This window comes from Haliaeetus albicilla, chromosome 22 (assembly GCF_947461875.1).
Source record: "Haliaeetus albicilla chromosome 22, bHalAlb1.1, whole genome shotgun sequence".
Classification (NCBI taxonomy): Eukaryota; Metazoa; Chordata; class Aves; order Accipitriformes; family Accipitridae; genus Haliaeetus; species Haliaeetus albicilla.
Genome location: NC_091504.1, coordinates 22,150,950 through 22,163,533, shown reverse-complemented (window position 1 = coordinate 22,163,533; position 12,584 = coordinate 22,150,950). Strand labels below are relative to the sequence as shown.

General features: G+C 49.3%; 1 protein-coding gene across 5 annotated transcripts in view; it reads left to right on the top strand.

Moving 5' to 3' along the window:
- RNF216 (ring finger protein 216) overlaps nt 1–11,089 on the top strand; it is an 82,638-nt gene extending 71,549 nt beyond the window's left edge. For all 5 annotated transcript variants that reach the window (XM_069810338.1, XM_069810339.1, XM_069810342.1 and 2 more), the window contains exons 16-17: nt 6,778–6,847; nt 7,495–11,089. In XM_069810338.1, the coding sequence (XP_069666439.1) occupies nt 6,778–6,847; nt 7,495–7,814 (390 nt within the window). In that variant the 3' untranslated portion in view covers nt 7,815–11,089. The remainder of the gene's footprint in view (nt 1–6,777; nt 6,848–7,494) is intronic.
- Nucleotides 11,090–12,584: the final 1,495 nt, after the last annotated feature.

Genomic DNA, 12,584 nt, shown 5'->3' with positions numbered 1-12,584 from the left:
AGGCTATTGTATCTGTAGTGTCTTGTCGTTTGTCAGGGATGCTGTCCATCCAAGGGATTACCCCATCCCTGCTCTGCTGGCAGCTGCTTTGGCATCTTCTTGTGCCTTTCTCAACTCCTCTGTTTCCTCTTTTGGCTCAATGTCTTCTATTCTGTTGAAGTAAATAGACAGCTGATACTGTGCGTATAGGAAGAGAGTATCTGTTACGGGCTCGCACATGTTTGCAGCCATGCTGTGCATGCAAGTACAGAGAAGACAAGACCGGGTTGTCTCATCACCTGTGGAATTTGCAGCCCATCGCTTAGGAGCTGCTGCTCCTCTCCCTGGATTAGGCTCTGCTGCAAAATGGGGAGGGCGCACGTGTGGCACCAAAGCCTGGCTTCCAGAGGGTGACAGGATGTTTTTGTTCTGATTTCCGATATATTCATGTACAGCCTTAACTTAAAACCATTTTCACAGTAAACCGGTGGCATAGTCACAGTACCATGGTCTTGTCCATTTGCATTTCACGGATGTAGACTTCAGCTTTCTGTCAGATCTGGATAATCCTTTGTGAAGGATCTGGTTTGGGTCTAACTCCCCATTATTTACAGCAAAATTCAGGTTTGTTTAAAGTAGGGAACCTTTGTTCTTTTCCAAATGTTTAACGTTTTCTGAGTCTGAAATGATTCTTGCAAAAGTATAAGTAAACCTAGTCATTAGCTTGGGTTAAAAACAAATTAAAGACAGTCCTCTAGGAACTGCAGCATCTGTTAGTCTTTGTCTCAAATGATCTTGAGAGAGTAAAGCAGACACTTCAAAATTTCCCATAATAAAAGGTTGGCTAAAATCTTGTCCCTGTGCTGTAATCAGACTGGAGTCTAATTTAAAAGTATTGATGCAATATTTGCTGGCTCAGAGACAAGCTGCAATCGGGCTGTGGTCAGCAGCTTCCAGGGTAGCAGGCGGTAATCGCTTAATCGCTGCATTTCTTCTAGAGCTAATCGGTGCCCTGCACCCCTGTAGGATATGAACACGTGCCAGGAGCTCTTCTCAGTAAGCCGCTTGGCCAAAAGCCCTCGTGTGCCTATTCTGCAGCCCGTGCTAGCTTTGGCTCGGCTCGCTGAGACGTTGCTGGCTGCAGGAGGGGCTGATGCAATATTGCCAGAGACAAAGCTCGGGACGGAGCAGTGAGAATTGGCTCTGCAAACAGCAGGCTCTGGGACTCAGGGGCTGGTTTTTCCCTGTTTTCTAAATATCTGTAGCAAACCTGAGGCTGCTGCGTGCATTTTAGCCGGTTTGGACAAATCCCGTGATGCAATGTGACTAATGCATTCTGACTGTTTTGGTAAACCAGGTTCTGCTCTCGTACGTATTATTTTTACATCTCATATGTATTATAATTTAATACTCATCTTTGGACTATCAATAATACTGCATAGCGGCTTTTTTGGCTTTAAAGTTTAAGATGTTTTCAGTAAACTCTTAAAACACTCCCAAAGGCCCATCATTAAAGTTCAAAGCAGAAGACTAATCATTATAAGGTGTTTGCAGTTATCCCTCCTTCTAGCCTTATAAAAAGAAGATGTTGAGCGAAGACTGTGTAAAACTTCAAATGCATTAAGGAAATGCATGAACTACACAGCACTGCCTTTAGGATTTGGAGGGGGAGAAGCACCCCTAAACTGAGGGTGTGGTGTTTTTATTATTTTTTTTAGACATGCTATAAAATGCCTTAATCATAAGCACGCGGTTAATCCAGAAAGCCATCAATATGGATTGCCTATTGCTAAAATAACTCTGCATTTCTGAAACGCCAGCGTGTGCTTCGTCCCCATCCTGGCCCCCCTTTTCCTGCAGCGCTGCGGATGCCCCGTTCCAGTTAGAACACAGCCCTGCTTTTATCCCCTGCTTCCTGCTGCATGGAGGAACACGCTGGAGACAGCCGATGCCTGTTCTTGCTCAGGCTCTCCGCAGCTGATCTGGGAATGATTTGAAACAAAACCCCTTAGTCCTTTGGAAGCCTCCGTCGTGAAAAATCATTTCAAGTTTATTAGTAACGGCTGCGGCCACACGTACGTGGAAAAAGAAAGCAGTAAAAAGCCAGAAAGGGGGAGGCGATGGTGGTGAAGGCACTTTCTAAAGACAGGGGAGGGATTGCACAGCCCAGAAATAGTTACCAGGTCTCTTGTTTTCCCTCTTTCAGGAGGCGGGCAGCCGCTTTCCCGTGACACTTAATAATTAAAGATAACAAGAAGCACAGTAGATAAAAACAGCTTTCAAAAGCTCCAGGATTGGCACTTTTGTTCTGGGCAGAGGAGGATTTATTTGGGGAGAGGTTGTCTCTGTGTGACTGGTGGAGCTTTTATCTCCTTTGCTGCTGTGTTTTCATGTTCCCAATGGGCTGTTTGTTGCTCCGGCGGCTCTTTCTGTGCGTGTGCAGGGCCCTGCGTGGATGCTGGACGCAGCTTCTCAGGACCAGCGTTGTTGAAACGGGCCTCCTTGCCCCAAAAAGGTGCCTCACTTAGCAACCCAACCCAGCTCTTTAGTTAATCCATCCACAGACCCGAGCCATCCTTTCTGCTGCGATTGGCTCCGTGCTCGCCACGTTCCCTGGATTCAGTGGGAGAGGGCTGAAAGGAAAAGCCTCCTCCGTGCCGAGATCCTTTCGCAGGTCGGGGATCGCAAGGGCAGGCTCTCAGACTGGCCGGGGACAAACGCTTTTTTTGGCTACGGGACTGGGGATGGTTCCTGCAAAGAGCATCCTGCTGTTGGGTTTGGGGCGAAGCTTGGTCCCGTTTTGCCACTTAAAAATACAGCTGCTATTAATAACAGCGTTTGCTTTCTGCAGTGTTTGCAGATAAGAAGGGTGAATACATCTCATAGATCCTTTGCATTTTTCTCTTGGCCACCTCCCTTCTCCCGTGATGCAACGGAGCCTGAGGAAGGGCTGTGCTATAGCATTGCACTGCATTTTCTCTCTCAGGAGGAGAGCCAAGTTACACCCTTGCTCAAAAATCATGTGGGCTGGCCAGTGCTGAGACCCCCCCAGGGGTTGGGGGGGTTGCTTTTTTGCTTTTTTTGCCTTTTTTCTTTCTTCTTTTTTTTTTTTTTTGCTGTAGGCAAGGCAGCTGACAGGAGGATGACTGTTAACTTGACAAGATAAGTCCTTTCAATCCACACAGCCTGTGAACAGGCTATTAAAATTATAATCTAATCCTTTATTAAGGGACTTGAACCCGCTCAGGAAAATGGACACAAGAGGCTTTTGAAATTGTACTGCAACCTCCACCCCATGTGACATTAAATGGTTTCTTACCACAACAGCCAGCCATAAGTGCGCTAATGAAAACTTAATTTTTGGTGTGGATGCTTTACCCCAGATGAATCTGTCACCTCTCTCCAATTAACTGTGGAATCAAAAAACCAGCCTTTGCTTCTCAAAGAATTTGCGGTGTTTTGCAAAAATTACTGTTGTACATGGTGAATGTTTGCAGGACTGAGACTTGTTTTTTAATTCTGACCTGTCCCAGTACAATATGTAATAGCCAGAACTTGTGGCATCAGCTTTCCTTCACGAATATCCTAAAATTGTCTTACTATGCACATATCATCAATTTTCTTTGTTCCAGCTGGGATGTGGATCTTTCCTGAATACTGCAGGTATTGAACTGTGCTGTGTATTCATCACTTGCCAAATTTAATGTCAGCTTCTTAAGTAGGAAGTACAGTGTATTTTTGTTCTTCCTTTATTAGTGGATACCAGTTTTTCAGAAATACTAATGCAAGAGAATTCTAAGCCAAGGCTTGGTATTTGGGGTTAAGTATAAATACTGCTTGACCTTCCAACGTGAGAATACACTTTTATCAGCAGAGAAGCAACAAAGCTGAAAACTTCTGTTCTTGGAGATGTAGTTTGTTATGCCTCTGCTGTGATTTGCAGTGTCAGGAATTCATCATCCCGATCCAGGTCTGTTCTTGGCAGTTTTTTTGCATCCAGGGTGTGTTGCAAGGTGTGCCTCCTCTTGAAGACCAAGAGGGGATGGAGTTGAGTAGGGATTTCTGGCTACTGCGTTTGAGGTGATGTGTTTTATGTTGTCCCTGCGAGGTTGACGTCATTTCGGAGATCTGGCAGATGGGGTTTGCTGTTATGTGTTTCCCTGGTGCTCTGGGAGCTGCAGTAATTGAAGCCAGCATCACCTTGGGTGTGCGTGCAGCTGGCTTGCCAACCCCAGGGGCAGATGGCTTTGTCGATCCCTCATTAGTGTGGAGGTCAGCTGCAGTTTAAACTGGGAGGGTGGAGTAGCCCTTGCTGCAGGAGGATCTTGTAAAGTTGCGTTGTTGATGTGTCCCGATTCCCCAGCCTTCTGCAGGACTGACCAGTATCAACAGCAGGGTTTGCAGGAGCTGCAGCATCACGGGTGGTGGTGGCAGGATGGTGGTGTCCCTGGAAAACACTGTTTCAAAGGGTTAGTCCCAGACTTAGACTAAAGTAAAAGGGTTTTTTTTAAGTTAGAAGGGACCTCTGCATGTTTCTAGGCTTTAAGGTGAGGCTTTATGCCTTTGTGTGAGGGAAGGAGATAGGGGTATTCTTGTTCAGTTGAGCTTAAAATACATTTCTTACTTGTCATATAACTAAAAACCTTTCAGGTGCATCTTTACCAGCAAGTGGCAGTAAGATGGGAGAGGTGGCTATCTCTGTTTTCAACAGGATTGCAAAAAATAGTCTGAGAAGAAAAATACTGAAATCTTGAAGCTTAGAGGCCACCCTTTGAGAGTGCTACTGGGGCAGCAAAGGAGCGGAGGATGTTTGGTTGCCTGTTGCGGATCATGCCCAGGTTGTTTTCCAGGCAGGGAACATTGCAATCTGATACTTGGGGGGTAATTAGAAGTTCTGTATAGGCTCAGAAGAGCCATTCTTCAGCAGTTTTTATGGAGATAGATAGGCTGTAATTAACTGTCCATGGAATCAGCCTGTTTGGAAAAAAAAAAAAAGCATGTCCTAGAAAGTCTTAATTTTAACCATTGACTCACAGAATAATAAAAGGGAGGGAAGTATTGAGTTTGATTGCTTTCTGCTGATTAAGATAACTTCAGTCTCCCAGGGAAACCTTATCTGGTGGCGGGAGGAGGGGACATCTTAGCAAGCCTCCAGGCGTTGCTGCTAGACATGTGCAGGACCATGAGATTGGAACTGGGAAGCTGGCTAGACTTAAAATAATTTCAACGTAGCTGCACACATGGAGCATATTTCGAATTTGGTCCCAGAGCACTCTTCAAAATAGAGGATATTTTCCACATTAAGAGTGTTCAGGAAGAAATTTATGGGGTTTGGCAGTACTGAAATTAGGATGAATAAAATGAAGCTGAGTCTTGCACATCGTGGGGTACGTGGGGCTTGGGGTTTCCCTCCTGCTCCACCGTTAGTGCTTGCAGATGAAGTGCTGAAGCAAACCAAATGCTTCTTCGTAGGCAGGTAGACCTAGAGTGGCTGATGCCTGATGCAGGTGTTGTGTGTCATCCAACAGCTCCTGTTCTTGGCCTTCTTCCCTAATAACTTTACACCAAGATTACAAACACTGTCGAGGAGGCTTAGCTATTCTCATTTGTTTTCTGCAAGTGCCAGGTATTTTTTCTTCCCAACGGACACGAAGCAGCAGCAGATGCAACCCTGCAGAGACCGGGAGGACCTCTGTTGCCATCGCTGCACATATGGCCGGCAGAAGCATCTGCTGCCTGGCACTAAAAGAGAGTTGTCTCTCGGGTTGTTTGGTGTGATCTTTATTACCCTGATAGCTGTTGCATGCTGTTGTGCAGTGAAGAAGCTCATTTTTCACAGCCTTGCTTGGGAGTGGACAGCTGATGCTGAAGCATGAATTGGGGTGATTCACTGGTTTTATGCCAACGCTGGCATGGCCTTGTGTAAAGCCTGAGAGCTGCCTGGACCCTATGGGCTGTTGGTGCCCATGGCCACCATCCCTCCAGGCCAGCCTCTCCTGGCTCAGGAGTTGCATAGTCCTCTTCCAGGACTTTGTCCATCGCGCTCCCTTGCTCTAGTAGAAGGTGGCGTAAATGCCGTCTCTCTAGATACCTGCAGTCAGCCACCTGAGGCTTCACTCTGCTGTTTGGTCTCACTGCTGCTCCTTTGGGTTGCGAAAACTGAAGGTGATGAGAGACAGAAGGATGCTTTCAATTTCTGGCTTGTCCTTGTGTTCTTGTTGAGCAGCGAGTCTGAATATTCTTGTTATAACCTCTAGATAGACATTAAAGAAACATGTTGCGATTTATGCCCTCCTCAGAGTTACAGATAAGATCTAAATGGCCTTGTCACAGCACCATTTAGCTACTAGAGCCAGTATTTAAGTTGTGTTAATTCCAGCTGTTGGGCCAAAAACTCTAGAAGTGCTAGCATAATGTAAATATTTAATAGACTATTGCCATTTAAAAGATTAACAGCTCTCCAGTAACTCTTCAGATGGGCGTCGCTGGGTTGCAGTTCTCTGGTTTCCATCAAGTCAATGAATTTTAGCACTGATCTCCCTGGAAAGCTGATCTAAGCCTCTTCATCATACTCCTTAGAGTAGGCTTGGCTCTGTGCAAGTTGCTTGTGCTGCAGTCCCCCATGGCAGCCTTGCTTTTGGTTAAACCTGGGTCAACTCCAAATGAGGACAATTCAGCCAAATTTACCTTTTTATTCCCATGCAAACACATGCTGAAAAGAAAAGCAGCACTGAGAGAACAGAAGGTTGCTGCAGCAGGAATTAGCCCACTGACTCTTGATACTCCTGTGATTTCTAGGAAGATGATGAGAAGATAATCCAGGAGATTCAGAAAGAGGCTGAAGAGGAGCAAAGGAAGAAGAACGGAGGTAAGTCACAGTCTGGACCTGTGCTTTAAGATCAGACTGAGGACAACAGGAGACCACAAAGTTCCCAGCTATTGACAAGACTCTGGATTTACGCTGGATTCTTCCCACGGCCTGACTGCTTGCAGGCTTCTCCGTGCATTGCTGTGCTGCACCAAGCATCACCCAGATCTTGCTCCAGAGAGGAGTGCAAGCCATCCCCCTGTTCCTCCTGGGAACCAGTCTAGCTTTAAAGTGCTGTTGCCTGCAGGCTTCAGCTGGGACCGTGGGGAGGCACGAGGCTTGTGTCCAGCTCTCGGTTGGCGCCGGGTGTCATGGATGCACAGACCTGTCTCTTCTCCACTTGGCAAAGTAGCTGAAGGGCAGCATAACCTCTTGTTTTTTGTGGAGGAGGGCACAAGGAGCTGCCCCACATCCCTGCGAAAGGAGGTGTTTCCCCCTCTTCGTGGTGTGGTATTGATGAAAGGAGCCAACCTGGAAAGCTAGTGCTGTGCTCCATGGTGTCTGGAGCACGGAAGGGGCAAGCAGTGATGCTGTAAGGAACATGCTCAGGGTGGAGGATGCCGATTGCAAATGTAAGACCACAGACCAAGCATGGTGAGTTTTTGTTTGTTGGGATGACCGGGTTCTTTTCTCTCTTCCCTCTGCAGAGAACAGCTTCAAGCGGATTGGCCCTCCTGCGGAAAAGCCCATGGAGAAAATCCAGAGAATTGAAGTCATCCCCAGACCTGTTCCTCAGAACCTCCATCAACCCCGGATGCCCCCTTATCCCTTTGTGCACCCTCCCTTCCCGCTCCCTCCTGTCCGTCCCATGTACAATAACATCCCCCTCAACATCGGCCCTATCCCTGCCCCCTACGTCCCCCCGTTACCTAACATGAGGGTGAACTATGATTTTCCCCAGATCAATGTTCAGCTGGAGCACAACTTGCCTATGCACTTTGGCCCTCAGCCTCGACACCGGTTCTGACCTGGTTCCTACAGCACTTGGCAGAGAGTCACTGCAGGGCAGAGCTACCCCAGTAACGTCACCCCCCCGTCCTGCTCCAGCCCCTCTCGGTTTAGCCAGCTGCGAGGGGACCTGCTGTGACTCGCGCGTAACCTGCGCTGCACTCCTCTCTAGAGCTTCTCTGAACCTTTGCGATCAAACATTTCAACCCAACAGGGCTTGGTGCTGCATTTCCAAGGGGTCTCTCCCTATGTTGGGCATCCAGGTATTTTGATTTGACAAAGCCTGTTCAGGCAGCTATTGGGAGGGAAAGTGAGGCTTTGTGGAGTGCAGGGATGCAGCCGTTCCTTGGGGACTTTCCAAAAGTCCTACCTTCCTGCCGGCCAGAGCAGCTGCCGCAGAGTCAAATGAGTCTTGGGGCAAGGGAAGAGAGACTTGGCCTCTGAGTAAGACCTTCAGGAGCAAGATAACCGGAGTCGGCCGCCCTAGCCTTCTGCCTGCGGAGAGGCATGAGGCTGGGCTTCCCATGTTCCCCAGCATCCCTGTAACCTGCTAGCACCTCCCAGCAGAAATAAATTGTTCAAAATCAAATCAATCTAGTGTTTTTAGCATTTCTCGCTCTCCAAGTGGAGTGAGGGGATGTAGCAGCCACCTCGTTGCTGAGATCTTGCTAGGAAGCCCGGAGCTGCGTTCTGTCTCAGGGCTTTAGCAAGTAGCAGAAGATTCGGGCACCCTGATCTTTGGCTGAACTGAACTTTGCCCCCTTTGAAGGGCTCAGGTTTTTTTCCCCCAGAGGTGGGTGCCTCTTAGCTTCCAAAATGTGGCCTTTGCTTTGCCGTTCTCATCTCAATCTCCCCCTGCTTTTGGCAGCAGTCCCCAAACAGCTGGTAGAAGCACCCAGAGCCTAAGCTGCACCCTTCGTTGCAGAAACTACTTGGGCAAATACCCAGTTAGATGTGTAGACAGTGGTGTGTGATGTGTGCTGTGGCAGAAAAATTAGGAACTACCCCTGTAGTCGTGCGTGCAGGCGGCGGTGAGCCGGGAGCCCCCTTAGCTGAACCCCCTGCAACCGAATGGGCAGCCGTAGCCTTGTGCTGCAGGAAGCTGGCAGCTTCTGTGGCGCTTAATAACTTCTGAAGATGTGTGTTTCAGTTTAATTGGCTTTGGAAAAGCGTGTTAAAAGGCAAACGTTGAGTATTGCTGGGCTTAGGAAGCGAGGGTTTAGGAAAAGCAAAACTTCCTTGTAAGAAGCGGAGGGTGTAGTCGCTGGGCTGCGGGAGGAGCGTTGGCACAAAGCCCTTTCCCCACAGCCCTTGGCTGTACTGTCTGGTACAGGCCCCCTCTAGAAAAGAAAATGGTTGGAATGGAAAGAAAAAAAAAAAAAAAGAAAAAAAAAAAAACCTCCTCCCAGAAACACTGGGCTAGCTTTTAGCAGCCCGGTTGTGCTGTCATTCCCTGAGTGGTTTGTTCTGGGCCACATCCTGCTCTGTCCTGCTGGGAACCCGCTGGGTGCATTTCCCCTCCCGTTAATCCTCCCGGAATTTAAGCATCTAGGTGTCTTTCGGTTTTGTTTGTTTGTCAGGTAAAACTCCCTGCCTCTGCCAAAATCCTTGCTCACTGCTCCCGGCACAGCATCTCCTTGGGCGTGCGTGGGTGATGGGCGCGGGGCTGGCAGTGGGATGCTCCTGGAGGGAGGCAGCCTCCAGCGTGGCCCAGGACAGCATCTGGGGACGGGTGTCCCCAGGAGGGTCTCCCAGAGGGGACTTCCATGCTTTTTGGAGCCGAGTCAGCACTTTCTCCCCTCTGGGGCATTCCCTCTGGGTTGAACATGCGTGTGTTCCAGTTCCTCAGTGCCATGGTCTCTCTAGCATTAATAACCAAGTGGTACTCCCTTGCTGCTATCGTTTGCTTTTTTAATTTTTATTTCTTTCTGGAAGTAGTCTGGGGGCTGCAGGAGCTTATCGCTTGCTGCTCAGCTGGGGTTTAGCCACATGTAAGTCCTACCTTGCACCAAGTGATTCCTGCGGTAGCCAGGAGCAGGGTGTCCCGTTGGATTTGGGGAGGGCTGGATTCACAGTGTCAGCGGGTGGTGAGAAAATGGACCCAGGTCAGAAGCAGCATGGGTGGCTTCCCTTTATGGAAAGGGAATCTTGTTTTTTTTTTTTAATAGCTGAGATTTTTCTGGGCTCCAGCGCTGGCTTGGATGAGCCCTTGAGGCTTTCTAAAGCACGTGCCTTTCTCTGGCAGGGCGGTCGTGGTTGTCCCCCAGTACCTGCCTGTGCAAAGGGGGGGTCGGGCAGCCAGGGCTCAGCTGCTGAACCGGTGGCCCAAACTACAAAGGAAACGTGACGTGTCGCACAGCACTACGTAGCTGGGAGCACGAGCAAAAAAACCGATGGTCTAATCCCATTTTTTGGTGTCTTGACATGCGCGAGTGTCAAGAACTAAGCCTTGGTGGAGGGAAGCGAGAGATGGAGCGAGAGGGATGGAGAAACGTCGGGCAGAGGTGGCGTGGAGGGGTTCGTGTCTGTGGTCCGTCCTGCTTGGGACATGAGGGTCTTCTGCTGCCGTGGTGCAGCGGTCGCGGTCCTGGAGGAGCCTGGTAGAGGTAGGGGGAGAGAGGACCGCTGTCCTCATGTCCCCTGCAAAACCGTGAGCTTATTTTTTGTCTAAGAGGAGAGAAATCGGTGCTCAGTCTGTGATGGGGAGATGCAGTGTGCCCAGCAGCCCCGAGCGATGGGCTTAGTCCTCCACCCGGTCCTGGGGCGACGCTGGGCTCCCGATGCTGCTTCTCTTCCTGAGGAAACACCCATTTCACCAAAAATTACTCTGCAGCCAAAGCGCGTCGCTGCTTCTCCCCTCCAACCTGAGAGACCTCGAGTTGTGGTTGCTGGTAGCACTTGGATCTGTGTTGATTTATTTTAAAAAAAGAAAAAAGAAAAAAAAAACCACCAAAATTTCTGCACAACCACCAGAGCGATCCGTGATCTGGTCTCTAACTCCTGCACCTGTTTTCCCACCCACCCCACCATCCTTGAAACCATTTGTCCTTTAAAAGGCGACTTGGAGGTTGCTGTGCCCAGGCTGATTCCATAACAGGTACTTCTTACGGTTAATTGCAGTGTCCCACTTTACTTGCCTTAAAGGTGGAGAGAGAAACTTAGTATTTGCACTTAGCAAAACATTATATTAAAAGAAAGAAACCCTGTAAAGATGTGCATGTTCTGCAACTTTGTATAACAATAGAGGAAAATAAATAGGTGGTTTATTAAAAAAAAAACAAAAAAACAAAAAAATATTTTTCTTTACCTTCTGGTAGTAAACTGTTCTAATATTCTGTGTGTAAAAAGTTCCTGTATTATATTGTAATTTGAATTTTTTGTAAATAAATTTGTGCACTCTGGCTTTTACCTCTGTGCTGTCGTTACAGCCGAAACCTTGTCCTTCCATCCTGACTCTGCCGCTTGGTGCTGGGGCTAATGACAGGCAGCAGCAGGGACGAGGAGGCGGCAGGGCTGTTTTGCCAGATCTCAGCCTGCGTGGTTGAAAACTCTGCCAGTTACGAGGCAAAACCCATTTGACCCTCCTGGAAAAGGCTTAATACGTTCCACATGCTCCCGAGGAAGAACTGGATGGGATAGAAAATGGTTTCCAGTCACTCCTTTAAATGGAAACCAGGATGCGTGGGGGGAAAGGATGGGGGGGGCTTTTCCCCTCTTGCAGGAGCAATGGTAAACGCAGAATCCGGCCTTAAAAGCAAAAGGAAATGTGTGTTGGCGACTGGGGGAGAGGGGAAGGTTGAGGGTCCTCCCGGCCGCGGTCCAGCGGCTCCGGAGCCCCTTCCCTGTGCCGGCAACCCCCCCTCCGCCTGCCTCCTCCCCAGTCCGGGTGTCACGGCCGGGTTTGCTCGTGCACACGCGGAATGTCACCGGCGCGATGAGTGCGTGGCGATGGGAGCTGCTCGGCGTTCCCTGCACAGCCTTAATTTTGCCCCGTTTGTGTTAAGGCACGACCATCCTTCCTTCCTTCGGCCCTTGCCGCGGTGCTTAAACCCCTGTCTGAAGTTGAAGGTCTCTCCTATACCGATTTTAGATTTTAAAAACCAAACGGGAGCCCGTCAGTGACCTGCGGGAGATGACGGGCAGCGAAGGGGCTGGCTGCTCTCGGCACGGGTGATGGAGTTGGCCCCCGGCCCCTCCGTAAGCACGCGCTGCGCCCCGTCTTCGTCGCCGAAACTGAGGTTGGCTCCAGCATCAAACCTGAGCGGGTTGGTGGAGTTTTAGGGCTGGTTTTGGCTGTCTCAGGAGGGCTGGGGGCACATCCCAGCTGCTCCGGCTGGATGTTGTGTTTTGGGCTGGGCTGGGCTGGGCTTCCCACCTCCCTCCCATCCTTACGTTTTTTGGTTTTTTTAATCTTCCCCTTCTCCATATAACCAAGCAGAGGAGGACAGGGCTTATTGCTGCACCCCACCATGCCATGTATCCAAAACCAGCATCCCATCGCTCTTCCCTCCCAGCAGGTGCCTCCCCCTCACGGCCATCGTTTGGGGGGGAAAATATCTGAACCCGAGGGGAAAAAAAGCAGCTTCTTCGCAGCTTCGCTCCCAGCTCCAAGGGCAGGAGAGCTGGTTTGCTGGCGCATCTCCCTGACCCACACATGGGGCACCCATCCTCAAAGATGCCCCTGGCCTCAGTGGCTTGGGGTGCTCCGAGCATCTCCAGAGGTGATCCAGCCTCGGCTTTAAGTGGAAATGAGCCTGTTGGTCACCATTCCCTTCCCACCAACTCATAT